General features: G+C 49.3%; 1 protein-coding gene across 1 annotated transcript in view; it reads left to right on the top strand.

Annotated features, from left to right (window-relative positions):
• The window catches only part of GRIK1 (glutamate ionotropic receptor kainate type subunit 1), a 99944-nt gene that overhangs the window by 69995 nt on the left and 13741 nt on the right, over positions 1-16208 (top strand). Inside the window, exons 8-14 of the mRNA XM_054270496.1 lie at positions 1661-1768; positions 2426-2470; positions 4998-5111; positions 6119-6322; positions 6687-6910; positions 9852-9970; positions 14263-14480. Of these exons, the coding sequence (XP_054126471.1) occupies positions 1661-1768; positions 2426-2470; positions 4998-5111; positions 6119-6322; positions 6687-6910; positions 9852-9970; positions 14263-14480 (1032 nt within the window). The remainder of the gene's footprint in view (positions 1-1660; positions 1769-2425; positions 2471-4997; positions 5112-6118; positions 6323-6686; positions 6911-9851; positions 9971-14262; positions 14481-16208) is intronic.

Raw genomic sequence — 16208 nt, 5'->3', positions numbered from 1 at the left:
AGCTCTCACTAGGCTGACTGGTGTATTTTGGCGTGGCAGGTGCCTGCCAGCCTCTAAAGCTGTGTCTGTAACCTGTCTGTCCGCTCCCTTCTCGAGGCTCAGTAAGAAAGGGTCTGAGCAGCTGCTCACAGTGATGCTCTTTGATCAATTACCTGATCAGGCTCCAATTCAGCTTTTTTATGTCCTGTAACACTCAATGTGTCACCAGCAACATAAAAATGGCTATAAATCCTGTGTGTGAAAGCATGAAATCCCATCCCTGTGATACACACAGATGTATCTCCTGGCTTTTCAGGAAGTTCTGCTCCATTTCAGTTTGTTAATTAGCAAGAACTCTGCATATGATGCTTTCTCTGTTTTGGTTTAGAAGCAATAAAATAAAATTCAGAAATTAAATTCAGAATTCAGATGGTATCTGAAGCGTGTTCCTCACCATTAGGATTTTAAAATCCCATCATCATTTAACATTTCTGAGAAACACTCCCTGAACCTCCTGAGAAACTGATCTCCAAAGAGCAGATTTTATAAAATGTTCCAACTTTATGAAAAAGAGATGGGGGCACACCAGAGGAATAAAAAGACAGGCTGGAAAAAGCGATGTGAGAGATTGAAATTCATCCATATGTGTCCATATTCATCCGTATGCTATCTTGATTATATCATTATAATTAATAAATAATAAAAAACCCTGCAAGTGTTTCACTGTTTACAGCAGAGACTTGTGTATGCTCCCAAGTCATTAAGATGGAAAATCTCACAGCAAATTTGTTGCACTGATGCTTTTCCATTCTTATGTTACTTAAGTGTGTATCCAAGTGTGTATTTTGTTTCCACAAATTCCACATGCACCAGATTTGCCTGAGGCATGTGGTGAGAACTCCCCAGCATCCAAGATTAAATCCTGCAGATTCAGGGCTGGAATTCTGATTAAGCAGGGAGGGGGGACACCAGTCTGTGAGTGTGATTTTTAATGCAGCTTTACTCCTGTCCTCTGTCTCCAATAAATTAAATGAGGCAAGGAACGATGTGTGGTGGAAAAGCTTGTAATTTAAAATTATATGGCTGACACACACGAAGGAACAACGCCATCATTTATCGTCAGCTCTCCTTGTATCTCTGACAAATTTAATCTAATGGGGGGCCTCCCAAAAATAGATTATCAAGATTGGCTGCACTTTTAAACCCATCACTTTGTTTTATGGATAAGCACCAGCTCTGGGGACAAAATGGGCTGGGAGGGAGGGAAGGAGATCTCATTTCAAGGCAAACAGGCTTGGTGGGAGGCTCACAAGATACAGGAGGCTGAAACTGTAGTGAATTCCTGTGCAGTGATGGCTTTGGGCATGTGCAATTCTCCCTTTCTCTTTGGTCAGTCTGCATTTTTTTATCAGTACCACATGTATGTAAATCAATCTATGTAAACTCTCACAGACTTATGCCTGGTTGCAAAATGCAAAACATATCAGAAAGAAACTAAACAACAAAAAAAAGGGGGCTTTGTCAGAGTAGCAAAGCCATATATGCTTGAAAGCCCCCAGATTTGGAAGTGATCCGACGCGGTGGTGTGTTTGGATTACAGTCGTTATCATTAACAGCCCCTGCCATGGGCTCAGAGTGGCTCCTGCTGGGTGCCACAGGCAGGCTGTGTTTGTGTCCCCAGGCACGCTGGGAGGGCCTGACCGGGCGCATCACCTTCAACAAAACCGACGGGCTCAGGAAGGACTTCGACCTGGACATCATCAGCCTCAAGGAGGAAGGCACGGAAAAGGTAAAAAATCATGGCCTAAAGCTCATTTGACAAGGGCATGGTTCCTCAGTTGAACCTCCTGTGACTGGGGTGAAAACCCCACCATTCTCGAGTGGTTTGAGTCAGAGTTAAAGCAGAGCTGCTAAGATTGGGTTTTTATTGTGCAGCGCATTTCCAGGTATGGGAGAGGAATGTGGGGCAGGCAGTATTGTCTAATGGAAAGAATCATCCTCAGTGCACCTCGTTTTCAATTCTTGCCACTGCAGCTGTGGATGGTAAATTCATACCTAGAGATAGATAAATTTATCTAGCAGTGCAGAGATAAATGTGACCTGAGGGAGACAGGAAAGAAGGGGCTTGAGTAACAACCTCAACAAAGAGGAGTTGCTGGGGATTCTCCAGGTTCCTGGGACTGGATTTGCTCTCTTTCCCTTTGCCAGCCCTCAGCCATCGATACGGGCTGCCCTGGGGGTGGCAGCTGCGGGTGTCCCCAGCCCCAGCACAGGTGACAGCAGCCCCGAGGCTGCTGGCCCTTGCTCTGCGTGCTGGCTCAGCTCGGGGTGGTAATTGCTGATGGGTTAATGGAGAATTTAACTGTAATTGCTCCCACACAGCTCTCCAGACAGCTTCTCTTTTCATTTTTAATGAAGCACTCTGTTTGTTTTTCCCTGTACCAAGGCTGCTGGCGAGGGTTCTAATCATTTGTATAAAGTGTGGAAGAAGGTTTGTACACAGACAGGTGATGCCAAAACCCTCTGGGCTGGGTCCTCTCACTCAGCCTTTGGGTTTTAATGGTGACTCTCCTATTGCAGTTTAGAGACAGCAGTCTCTCTGAAAGCAGGGATTTTCCTGCTAGGATAAGTTTTTCTCCACTTGAGACACTGCAATTGCAAAGACTAAGAAGATCTTGGCAGGATTCAGCTTTTTCACCAAATTCAGGGGGGTTTAATTATTATTTTACTTATTGGGAGCTGTGCTTTTCCCATCCTTGAGTAAAGGCCCCTGCTGCAGCAAAACCATTCCTTTTCTCCTGTGCCATCCTTCCTGATTCACCTAAAATTTACAGGGTAAAATTACAGTATTTTGGATGTGTATTGGCACCAGCTCCAAAGTCTGGCTTAATGTGCAGGGCTGGGGGCGTTTTTCCCCACACAAACCTCTCAGTGCTGGCAGTGTTCGAGCATTATTGCCTCAAAATTTGGATGAGTGTGTTATTAGCTCCTTACAGAAAAGAATAGAGATGATTAAGTGGGTGCTGTCATTCACTAACATATGGAAATTGGGACTAAGCTTGTTTATAAAAGATGTAAATTACCCCAGGAATCTCATCCCTCTTTGAACATAAGGTGCTTAAAACACAAAAGTGGGATTTGGAGACCAGCTCCACGCTCTGCTCCCCACAGGACTTACAACCCCTGGTTGCTGTTCTAGGAGGAGAAGATAAAAACTGCATCCACTAAGTCTGAAGTGTTCTGCAGTCATGAGACAGAAACTTTTTGTAGTGCTTAGAATTGTATTTTGCCCGTGGTCCACACAGATCTCATTATTCCACACTCCTCCCTCATGCACTGTGTAGAAAGGTTTTGGGTTTGTGCTGTTTTTGTGAGAATAGACCAGTGTAAAACAGCCTTTCTGTGTTGTCATGGCGCACATGCATCCTTAATAACCCAGTTTAATCTCCAGCAGATCAGGCTGGGGCACACAGGCCCTCTCCCCTCCTTCCTGGGGAGTAGATCATCCCCTGACACACACAAGCCATCCCCCCTTGGGCTGCAGGCATCTTGTGCCCTGCTGAGCTGATTTGAACCAAATTACAGCTGTTCAGAGCAGGGGCTCGCTGGGGAGGGCACGTGGCACCTGTCACACTTGTCACTAAACTGCAAAACACCCCTGAGCTCCCCAGTGGCGTCCTACCTGGTCTGATCCTTCCTCCTCCCTGGTGCCCCTCCAGGCAGGGCTGTCCTGCAGAGCTGTCCCTTTGCCCAGTGCTCTCCTGGTGTTCTGTGTGTGCTCTGTGACTCTGCTGCTCCCTGGTCTCATGGCTGTGCTCCTCCTTCCCTGCTGCCAGAAACAAACACATTCCCAGTCAGTAACAGGGAGCAGAAGGGCTCATCCACCCTGGTGCAAATCCAAGGACGCTGATATTTACTGTATTCCTGGCTCAGGCTGCCATAACAGCCAACATTTTATCTCCTTTGTAAATCTGTGCGCTTTCCAGATCAGCTTCCCAACCTGATCTAGTTTTGGAAACAAAGGGAATGACTGACAAATGCTTGGTGTTTTTGTTTTAATGGCATGGGTGTCCCCATTAGGAATTTGGAAAAAAATGTTTGTGAGGGGCAAAAGCAGTGGCACCTGGGGACACAAACCCCGAGTTTGCTTGAAATGGTTGTGCTCTCCACAGTGCCCAGCATAAATCAAACTGCCTGAGCCAGCTCCTTGCCTGGAGCTCCTCACATCAGCCTGCAGCCAGGCTGGGCATGAAAATCCAAAGGCAAAAATACTGGAGATGCTTCCAGCCTGTGTTTAAAGTTGGGTAAATATTGATGTGAAGAAATAACATGGTTATAATTTCTGCCCCCAGAGCATAGATCCAAATTCACTGAAAGGACAAATATCTTCCCTGGAGGCTTTGGATTGGGCAGTAAATACTGGAAGTTTTCACTGTCTCCAGGGCTGGAAAGGAATTTGCCTTTGGCCACCGATGTTTGCTGAGCAAATACTGCTTGGGGTGTGAAATGTACCACCTTGATAGCTCTGGCACATCCAGGAGTCCCAGAATGACAGAATAATCTTTGCTAAACCTGCTGAAGGCACAGGGCAAGCAAAAGGCCAGTGCATCCATCAGTCAGTTCCAGGGTAGCTATTCAGGCTTTTAACCTGTTCTATCAGAACAGAGAGGTCTTGCCACCGGTCTCAACTCCACCATCGACAAAATTTTTAAAATCCCATAAAAATAGACATTTGACTTTTTTTTAGCAGGGAACAAAGCCAGCATGTTCCACTTTGGTAGCCAGCTGGCCACCCCAGCACTGCACTGCCAAGCCTCACACTCTCAGTGCTCCTGGGTTTGCATTTATGCATTTTGCAGTCATTGCCTGGGGTTTCTGGATCAGCCCCTGGTGCTGCTGCCTTTCTCCGAGCTGCTGCCCTGTTCTAGCACTGGGTCCCCTCCTGAGTGAGCCCTGAGGGCAGTGCTCTGGGGGTTTGGGGGATTAGGGCAGCCTCTGAGCCGCTCTCCTGTGTGCAGATTGGGGTCTGGAACTCCTACAGTGGCCTTAACATGACGGACAGCAACAAGGACCGCTCCACCAACATCACGGACTCGCTGGCCAACCGCACGCTCATCGTCACCACCATCCTGGTAAGGCTGCCCCAGCTCCATTCGGGCTCAGCATCCACACACACACATGAGATTGGCTCCACAACACCACACTGCCACTGGAAGGCTCCCTGAGCCTCTGCCTCCAAAACTTTCCCCTTCTCCAGCGTTTCAGACAAACCCTGCGCACTTTTCCTCCCAGAAGAAGGAACACATACAAACGCTCAGCTTTGCAGTCACTGCTCACACAGCCTTTGTTTTACTGGAAATGAGACAAAGAGGGCTGAAGGGAAGTGGTAAACAGCACACAGACAGGCAGAGTCATTGTGCTTACATTGTGTGAGGAATGGAAAAGCTGTAACTGGGTATTGGGGAGCTGCTCTGCATTGTGCTCTCTGCATGCCCAGTAATGCCACTTTTTTTCAATTGCTCTGCCTAGTTCCTCAGGAGGAGGGAAAGAGTTCAAAGGCTCCTTCTATGCTGTGTGTCTACTACTCCTACACAGGTGTTTTGCCACATTAAACTGCTTGCCCAGATCTTCTCCTATCCAAAGTGCTGTAAAAGGGAAAGCAAAAATGTACTTTGCAATCTGCCTTTGCTGTTCTCCATTCCCTCTTCGCTCCATTTGAAGCTTTTTCTCAGTAAAGACTTATTTTTCACAGAATACAAAATGCTAGTTTCCCCTTATGGGGTTTTTCCTGTTATTTAGGATCCTCTGTCCTTCAGTATCCCTTCCTGTCCCTTGGAGTGGGACAATGCAGGGTCCAGACCCTGGGTCACAGTTTGGAGCTGCTGGGCACAACTGGCATTAAAGCTCCTGGGAGCCCCAAACAGTCCATTCCACTGAAAATTAGGGCCCCTATGTTCATCACTAATTCATTCAGTGAGTTTGTTAACACACCTAGAAGAGCTTTTAATGCACACAGTAAATTGCTGGTTTCCATGTACTTGCAATCCCTGTGGAAAAGATCAGCATCGTGTAGAGAAAGTGATCTAAGCCGAGCCCAGGCTCACCTCTCTCCCTGCCTGTGTGCTGTGTTTTCCTGCAGGAGGATCCGTACGTGATGTACAAGAAGTCTGACAAGCCCTTGTATGGCAATGACAGGTTCGAGGGGTACTGCCTGGACCTGCTCAAGGAGCTGTCAAACATCTTAGGCTTCATCTATGAGGTCAAACTCGTTTCTGACGGCAAATACGGAGCCCAGAATGACAAGGGAGAGTGGAACGGGATGGTCAAGGAGCTCATAGATCATGTAAGACTGAACCTTTCTCTCTCTGTTCTCCTTTCACCTGGGGTATTCTGTATCTGAAATCTTCGCTGTGGGTTTCACCTCCAAGCGCCACTGCTGTGTCTGTTTTGCCACCCATCAGAGTAGGAACGTCTGAATGAGCAGTTTGCAGGTGTTGGGGGAAAATGTCCATCTGTGGCCAAGTCCCCCTTCCTTGTAAAAAGAGGAAATGGAATGTCAACCCCCTAAAGTACCCTGGAAATGTTAAATTCTCTTGAATTTGAGCCAAAAGTGGTTTGTTTTTTAATACTCAGGAAAGAAATGGAGGAAATTGCAATGGGTTTTCTGAACATGAAGGAGATGAGTGTTTTCCCTTTTGTGCTTCCAGAAAGCTGACCTGGCTGTTGCTCCTCTCACCATTACCTATGTCAGAGAGAAAGTGATTGATTTCTCCAAGCCCTTCATGACACTGGGAATCAGCATCTTGTACCGGAAGCCCAACGGGACCAACCCCGGCGTTTTCTCCTTTTTAAACCCTCTCTCTCCAGATATTTGGATGTATGTTCTCCTGGCCTGCCTCGGAGTCAGCTGTGTCCTCTTTGTCATTGCCAGGTAAGGCTGGGACAGAGTTCTGGATGCACTCACAGCCTCTCCCCTCACAGGTGCTGGATGGGCTCTGGAGTACCATCCTCATTGGGGTTATCCAGTCCTAAAACCTTCCTGCAAAGGCTTGGTCTTTTCTCATCAACACTGCTTTCCTGTATTGCACTGAGGTTTTGCTTTCCTTAAGGGCTGTTCCAAGTGAAATATCCCATGGGATGCATCAGGAGGCACCCCCCCAGCAGACATGTGCTGAAAAGCAGTTTGTTACTTGCGTGTAGGCATTTCCCTTTTCCGCTCACAGTGCACACAGGTCACAATAAAGGACCCAAAAGGTGAACCTGGTTTTGCTGGAGGCCCAGCCTCAGAGGTCTCATCCACCCAAACTGGTTCTGTGCATTAGAGAGGAGAGGCCACGGGCTAACCTCCCAGGGGTGGCCTGAGGTGAAAGAGGAGTTTATCCCTCCCCAGCAGCTGTGGGGCTGTGTGCAGTTACTCACCGCTTCCCACGGGCTCCTGCAGTGCCCCACTGCACCATAAATAATAACTCCACTGTACACAGCCCATGATCTCAGTCATGACTAATCTTAAATCTGCTCCTCTCTGGCAGATTGACTTTTCTGCACTTGTGTGCCAAGACTGAAAACATCCCCCAGCCCTCTGCACCTCAGAACAGTGGAAGGAAACACAAATGTTTTCCTTGAGCTGATGCCTGAAAGCAGCGCCTGGTTAGATTCAGCTGCATGGACTGAAGAAGTGAAATTGTGCTCATGTTAATTTAGATTTATACATTTTAAGCTAAGCTGCTCTCAAAACCCACATCGAGACCTGTCCGTGTCTCCAAATACACCAAGATTTCTATAAGATTTGCAAAGTGTTTCAGCAAATATTGTTTGCTTTTAATAACCCCAGAAACCATCCACTTCTTAGCACTGTCACAGTAAATTACATGGCTACCCACATTTTGACATCAGTTCCTGGAAAACAAATACTTGGGAATAATTTGCACAGACTGGTATAATCCTCCTGTCATTTCTTTTAACTTTTCAGCAGCTGAATAATTTCTCATTTGTCTCTGAGCCTTACATAGCCCTGTCATTGTTACATTAATTTTTAAACTCGAACACTGAAGTTTTTATCGCGGTGAAGGGTTGCGGGCTGGCAAAGCTCTGTTCCAAGTACACTGCCAGTGGATGAACAAGGTGTTTTCTGCCAGAATTTCCCCTTCTGCTAATGCCATCTCAGCTGTGCTGTTACGTCAGTGAAGGTAGAGTCAAGTAGCCGAGTCAATAATGGCACACAGATCTGTGGAAAAAGGTGCTTGGGTGACCTTGAGCATCTCAACTTTATCAGAAAGCTCAGCACAGCTGCTGCTGAAGAGGGAGAAAAGCAGGGGGGAAAAGGCCAGGAAAGCAGAAGGTCTGAGCAATGAATTCTGCTGAACTATAAACCAGAGCTCAGTGCAGCAGTAGAAAAACAGGAAAACCAGCTTTTGTTTTGAGGTGTAAAAGAGGCATACACCCTGCCTCTTCAGGGTTGAAATTGATAGCCAGGGCTAGAAAAACCTTCCCAGTCTGGAAGACAAGGCTTTGCTGCCAGAATTTCATGGCACTTTTTCTATTTCTGTGATGGAGACATTTCTTTCCAGCTCGCTGAATGTGGTGGTTTTCTGAAACCCTGCAAAATTCCAGCCTTAGGCTTCCAGGCAGGTCAGACAGAGGGATTTATTCTTCTTCCTGCCCCGTGTGAATGCTGTGGGGAGAACTCTTCACTCCTAGGGCTCTTGGAAACCTACTGGTCCTAATTGGGGGTCTCTTGTGAAGGATGTGTTTCCCTCTGTGTGCATGAGCTGAGCGTGGTCACTCCACAACACCTGCTTCCATAATTGCAGCAGAAATCTGAAACATCTAACTTGGGAATTGCTTTTCTTTTGATGGATGCATGCAGAACTGTTCTAACTTGAACCTGGAAACTCTGTCTTTTGTCATGATTTTTTATACTCTTGTTCTGGGTATTGTGCAGCTGATGGCATCCTAAGCTACATCCTCTCCCAATTAACGGGTTCATTATTACCAGACTTCATTACTTCAGCCAGGCAAGGCACGCCACTCACAACCGTGCATAAATTCAATGCTTAATTATATTGTTGCAACAGCAATTAGAATGTGTTGGGTGAGGTTGTCAATTAAAGCTGCATCCACACGTTCCATGAGGAAGGCACGTGGCCCTGGGGAGGAGGAGCGGTCCTTGGGGCGCTCCTGCTGGGTGTGTGCTCAGCCCAGAGCTCTTCCAGGGATCCCTGTGCAGCTCCCTCCCTCCCTGCAGTGCCCATCCCGTGTCCCTGTGGCGTGGGCAGCTGCCTCCCAAGCTGGGCAGAGCAGGGTGCTCCGAAGGCCTGGCCTGTGGGGCACCTGCTCCAGAGGGGGACCCCATGGTCCTGGTGGGTGCCTGCCAGCTCAGAACCTCCCGTGATGCTGGGAATGCTGGGCAGTGCTGCTGCAGGGACAGCACGTCCAGCACGCACTGACAGTGAGGGGTGCTGCCCTGACAGGCCTGCTGCTCCTTCCTTATTCCCAAAGTGCAGCCCAGGAGCGGCCCATGGCTCCCAGCAGTGCCCGTGCCAGGCCCAGCAGCGCGCCATCCATCGCTCCACGGCTGACCCACAGCTGGCACGGGGCAGTGCCCATGTCCCAGGACACCCTTCATGCCAAGCTCTCCTTTGGCATGGGTCAGTGCCATGACCCAGGGATGCCCTTCACGCCAAGCTCTCCTTTGGCACGGGTCAGTGCCAATGTCTGGGAACACCCTTCATGCCCAGCTCTCCTTTGTCACGGGTCAGCCCTCGGTGCCAGGCTGTCCCGTGCCCGTTCCCTGCGTGGTGCCGCGCTGCTCAGCAGGTTTGCTGTGTGTCCTCTGCTCGATGTTTACAGACTGTTTCTGTTGACTGCCACAGGTTTACACCATACGAGTGGTATAACCCCCACCCGTGCAACCCAGACTCAGATGTGGTGGAAAACAATTTTACTTTACTAAATAGTTTCTGGTTTGGAGTTGGAGCTCTCATGCAGCAAGGTACACCGGTTACACTTCGTTCTCGCACACGTCCCACAGTCTGCTCAAGGGCTTCTGTGCTGGTAAACTCCACCCTCTGTAAACAGCATGTACTGTAAAACCTGACCTCACACACGCAGGCTAGCACAGGGGAGGGAAGCCAAGGGCCACTGCCGCTGGGGAACTCTGCAGCCCAGGCCCGGAGGAAGGCGGGCGAGCGTCTGAGAGGAAGGGGAGCATGGGAATTCCGCAGCTGAAATGGAATTTAATTGCAAGAGGGATATGAAGTGCCTCGTGCTGAAGTTGAGTTTATTGGTATTGGAGGTTTGAAAACAGGAAAATGTTGGGCTCCATCCCAACACAAACAGCCTCAGCTGCCCTAGAAGAACTGTTCCAGCTGCCAAACAGGGAAAGATGCTCTTTCTCCAGAAAGGTTGTTGAGTTTGTAGGCACTTGTCAAACACTTGTTTAAAACCAACACCAAACCCTGGTTTTCTATGGCTTTTCTGCAGGTATGAGCCCTATCCTTCTGTAAACCATCCAACCCTAGAAGCCTTAACTTAACCCGGTCACAAGCCCCTGTTACTGATGATTTTGGAAACAGCTGACATTTTATTCAGATGCCAAGGAGGGGCAGTGAAGCTTACTCCATGTGAGAAGTCAAATAGATCTATGTACTAAACACATTTGTTTATGGCATTTATGTCCCAAGGTTTCCAATTAAATCACTTTTCACAACAACTGGGGTCCACTGAAAAGAGAGAAAATGTTTTCTGACAAACATTTCAAGTTGAATCAAAGCTGAATAAAAAAGACCCCATCCCACGACAACCAAAAAGGCAAAGCCCAGCAGTACCTTGGTATTAAATTCCTAAACATTTAAGTGAGGAATGTAAAACCATCTCTGCATTCATACAGGTACAGTTTATTCCTTCCTCTTTAACAGACATGAGTAAAATAAATATAAAAATAGAGAGGATTCTTTCCTAGATGTGGTAGAAAATAAAGTTTGTATTGACCTAAGAGGCACTTGCTTTTAGTGGTCCATTATTGTATTGAGAGAGTACAGAACTTCCCCACAGAAGTTGCTTTGAAGGAGGTTGGATGAAAGAAGAGCATTTCTGCTTTGGTTTGGAGCTTTTTTGTTTTGTTTTCCTTCCAATTTGTCAGTAAAACGCAGGCTGAGGTTTTACAGTATCAGGCAGGTGTGTGTATCTAACTGTGGTTGCCCTGTGTGTGAAAGTGCCCCAGGATTTTGTGTTTCCTGTCCTGCCTTTTTTGGAGTTTACCATCATCCACAGCAAACTGTGGGATGCAGTGTCTGCTCGTTACCACTACCTTGGGTACATGACAGTCAGCCCCAACCAGACTCTGCTTGTCTTTTAAGGAGATTCAAAACAAAACAAAAGAAAGAGAGAAAAAGAAAGAAAGGCAAAAGCAAACATTTGTAAGGCAACACAAATGTTTCCATGTGCAAACTTGTGGTGTGATTGTCTGTGCCTCATGGTCACGTGAAGAGTTTGGACATGATGGGAGCGGTGGTGGAATCTGGGTCTAGCGTTGCACTCCTCCTCCTGGCAGCAGCTGCTCGTTATGCTTGACTGGAAGCCACTTGTGATTAAATTTTAAAATGTGATGATCAGACTTTCTCTTTTCTACAGAGCGTGAGCAAAGTCTGGATCAGGATTGGCTGTCATGTCTGCCATAAAAAGGCACTAGAGAGACTTCAGCAAGTATTGTCTCTGCCCCCGAGTCTTGCTGGCAACATTTTGATTTAGATGCTGCTTCCCCTGTTTTTCCCTGGAAGTCTCAGATGTGTTTGCATCCTCCGAAAGCATCCAAACAGGGCACATTTCATCCAATCCATGCAGGGAAGCTGTCACTGTCAGACAGGAGAGCTGTCTCAGAGCCCAGCTCAGCCAGGAGCGGGGCAGGCAGGAGCAGGGAGTGCCCAGGTGGAGCAGGGGGGATGGAGCAGATCCTGGGCTGATCCCACAGCCTGGGCAGCAGGACAGGGGGATTCTGCCCCTGAGCCCAGGTGAGAGCCCACCTGCAGCCCTGGGGACACAGCAGGAACAGGAGAGAGCCCAGAGGAGGCCCCAGAGCTGCTGCAGGGCTGGAGCCAGGCTGGCAGAGCTGGGGGGGCTCCCCTGGAGAGGAGAAGCTCCAGGGAGAGCTCAGAGCCCTGGCAGGGCCTGAAGGGGCTCCAGGAGAGCTGCAGAGGGGCTGGGGACAAGGATGGAGGGACAGGACAAGAGAAATGGACTCAGACTGACAGAGTAGTTTAGATTTGGTGTTAAGAAAGAATTCCTCCCTGGCAGGGTGGGCAGGCCCTGGCACAGGGTGGGCAGGCCCTGGCACAGGTGCCCAGAGCAGCTGTGGCTGCCCCTGGATCCCTGGAATGCCCAAGGCCAGGCTGGACAGGGCTGGGAGCCACCTGGGACAGTGTGAAGCCATGGCAGGGCTGGCACTGGGTGATCCTCAAGGTCCCTTCCAGCCCAGGCCACTCTAGGATAAACCAGAGCTCTCTGCTGGAACTGAGGCACTCAGAAAGGTGAACCCTGGAATAACCATGGGAAAAATGAGATGCTGCCCCACTCAGCTCAGCCAGGAGCAGGGTCTGCTCTCACCTCACCAGAGCAGGTCAGGATTACCAGGGTGGGAACTGAGTGTGTTGTTTCCCACAAACCATGTTTTGCTGCAGGAAGTCACAGGAGGTTTGGCACCTCTCCCCACAAGTGCAGCTCACAGGGATTTTCCATCCTCTCCTGAGCAGCACTGGCACGTTCCATGTGTGTGCACAGCATCAGGGGCCAGGTGCAGCAATTCTATTGTATGGCTGCCTAAGCTTAAAAGCAAGAATCCCTTCAGGATGACCTGAATGAGCACAGTTTTGCAGCTCAACCTCAGCCTAGAAATAGAGAGCAACAAGGAAATATTCCATTGTATTGAAAAAGAAATCTAATCAGGAAAACAAGAAGGTACAGCAGAAACTCAAACACAAACCCAGGCAGAGCTACAGCTCTGGAAACAACTCCATTTGGCCTGGAAAATTTCAAGTGAGAGTTTTTGCCTGCAGACTGCTCTCACTGTTTGGCAGTTCTGTCAACACACTCCAACCCTTGGGCTAAGCTTAGCTCTGACCTTTAAGAGACACAGCTCTGTGTTTACAAATACAGCTCCAATCTGTTTGCTGGTTGGTGGGGAAGGCTTTACCCTTTCGGTCTCTGCCCCAAAAGTCACATTCAGAGTTTTTGCAAAGTCTGAAAATGTTCTATGCAATGTTGAAATTTCTTGCAGAACTCAGTGAATAGCTGAGGAGGCATAATATGTCAACATGTTTTTCCAGTAATAGAAAAATGTCTGTGAAATCAAAAGCTTTAGCCCTGAGCACTCTGTTCACGGGCTCTTAAGTATTTTCTTAAGTCCATCCCTCATCAGCAAAATAATGATGTAAAACCTTTACTTTGAAGTCAAATTACTCAGGTGGCTACCTAAGAGCTTTGCTGAACCAGATCCTGAATGCCACATTATGCACAGAATTCAGTGGGAATGGCCCCCCAGTTAAAGAGCAGAAGATTTGCCTCAGAATGCTTAGAAACACGAGTATCTCTGTGGCTGAACTAGAGGTTATCTGGGTGCCTGGAAACCATTGCAGTGCAGGTAACACCACGTGCTGCTCTGTGGGGACTTATGGCAATGGCAGAGAGCTGCTCAAACCTGTTCAGAATAATGTGTTAAATACACTGTCCAAAACTTTGCATTGCCCTGAGGATCCCAGGGATGCATCCATGGACTCTGTTGCCAGAAGAGGGTTTGTGGGAGCTGGGCTGAGGGTCAGTGGAGGTGACTGGGGCTGCACTGATCTCCCTGTTGGTGCTGAGCTGTGTCGATAGGATGCACGGGGCAGGCTCCTCCTGGGAGGTATTTCTGTCAGGCAGCTGGGAGCAGAAGAGCGTTTGCTAAAGAGCTCTGGTTACAAAATCGATTGCAGTGTACGGGCACAAAGGGGCTCCAGGAGCAGACAAATACCAGAGTAGCTTGCTGGGGATGTACAAGATTAATATCACAAGGCTGGTTAGCTCAGAGAGGTAAGGGGCTTAGACCCAAGGATAATTCCATTTGTCATGTGTCATGGCACACATCCCCTTCCCAGTGTGTTACCATTATAAATGTCAGCTGTGCATCTGTGAGATTATTGTTGAAATCATTTTATCATGCTACAGCTCATAAAAGCATTCTGTGCCTAAAACCAGGCCGTGGTATCAGGAAAGGCTCATTTTAATATGATTGTTTTGATGGTGTTGTAACAGGATCAGAGCTGATGCCCAAAGCTCTTTCCACCAGAATAGTTGGAGGAATATGGTGGTTTTTCACCTTAATCATAATCTCATCCTACACTGCCAACCTGGCTGCCTTCCTGACCGTGGAGAGGATGGAATCTCCCATCGACTCGGCAGATGACCTGGCCAAGCAAACCAAGATAGAGTACGGGGCTGTCAGGGACGGATCCACCATGACCTTCTTCAAGGTAAGGCAAAAACTGGGGCAGCCGCGGGGCCGGAGCCGCCCACGGCGCTCCTGCGGGGCCGGGAGGCGGAGCCGCAGCATCCCCGGGGATCACAGGGATGGGGAAATGCAGCATTCACCCAAACCCAGGGGCACAGCATCCCCGGGGATCACAGGGATGGGGAAATGCAGCATTCACCCAAACCCAGGGACACAGCATCCCCGGGGATCACAGGGATGGGGAAATGCAGCATTCACCCAAACCCAGGGACACAGCATCCCCGGGGATTGGAGGGATGGGGAAAGGCAGCATTCACCCAAAACCAGGGGCACAGCATCCCCGGGGATCACAGGGATGGGGAAATGCAGCATTCACCCAAACCCAGGGGCACAGCATCCCCGGGGATCACAGGGATGGGGAAATGCAGCATTCACCCAAACCCAGGGACACAGCATCCCCGGGGATTGGAGGGATGGGGAAATGCAGCATTCACCCAAACCCAGGGGCACAGCATCCCCGGGGATCACAGGGATGGGGAAATGCAGCATTCACCCAAACCCAGGGGCACAGCATCCCCGGGGATCACAGGGATGGGGAAAGGCAGCATTCACCCAAACCCAGGGGCACAGCATCCCCGGGGATCACAGGGATGGGGAAATGCAGCATTCACCCAAACCCAGGGACACAGCATCCCCGGGGATCACAGGGATGGGGAAATGCAGCATTCACCCAAACCCAGGGACACAGCATCCCCGGGGATTGGAGGGATGGGGAAATGCAGCATTCACCCAAACCCAGGGGCACAGCATCCCCGGGGATCACAGGGATGGGGAAAGGCAGCATTCACCCAAACCCAGGGACACAGCATCCCCGGGGATCACAGGGATGGGGAAATGCAGCATTCACCCAAACCCAGGGACACAGCATCCCCGGGGATTGGAGGGATGGGGAAATGCAGCATTCACCCAAACCCAGGGACACAGCATCCCCGGGGATCACAGGGATGGGGAAAGGCAGCATTCACCCAAACCCAGGGACACAGCATCCCCGGGGATCACAGGGATGGGGAAAGGCAGCATTCACCCAAACCCAGGGACACAGCATCCCCGGGGATCACAGGGATGGGGAAATGCAGCATTCACCCAAACCCAGGGACACAGCATCCCCGGGGATCACAGGGATGGGGAAAGGCAGCATTCACCCAAACCCAGGGACACGGCATCCCCGGGGATCACAGGGATGGGGAAATGCAGCATTCACCCAAACCCAGGGCCAGAGCATCCTGAAGGATTAGAGGAGAAGATAAATACACCAGGTACCCACAGCCAGGGCCACAGCATCCTGAGGGATCAGAGGATTCAGTAAATACCTAATCCACCCACAGCCACAACCACAGCATCCCGAGGGACTGGAGAAGGTAAATACAGCAGGTACCCCAGCCTCAGGGGATCCTTCAGCACCAGGAATGTAAAATCCAGCAGGTTTCCCCCAGGACATGTGGAAAACAAGCCTGGCAGTGAAGTGCAGCAAGGGGTAAACCCATCTGCCACTGATGGGAGCCAGGGCATGGATAGGGGGATATTCTCCTCCGTCTGGGATGCTATTTCCTCTCAGCCACTTCACTAAAAAGCAGCTGGAAAAGTCTGCTTCCCCTTCTGAAAGCCACATTTGCACCATGGTAGTTCCACAGGAAAATGCAAGTTTGTTTGTCCCTTTTTTGAGTGCTCCATGGTCATATTTACCCAGACT

The sequence above is a fragment of the Melozone crissalis genome, unplaced genomic scaffold, assembly GCF_028551555.1.
Source record: "Melozone crissalis strain CALT ecotype California unplaced genomic scaffold, PUWL_Pcris_2 ptg000009l_1, whole genome shotgun sequence".
In the NCBI taxonomy this organism is placed as follows: Eukaryota; Metazoa; Chordata; class Aves; order Passeriformes; family Passerellidae; genus Melozone; species Melozone crissalis.
Note: the sequence above shows the minus strand (reverse complement) of the source record. Positions and strands in the feature narration are given on the sequence as shown.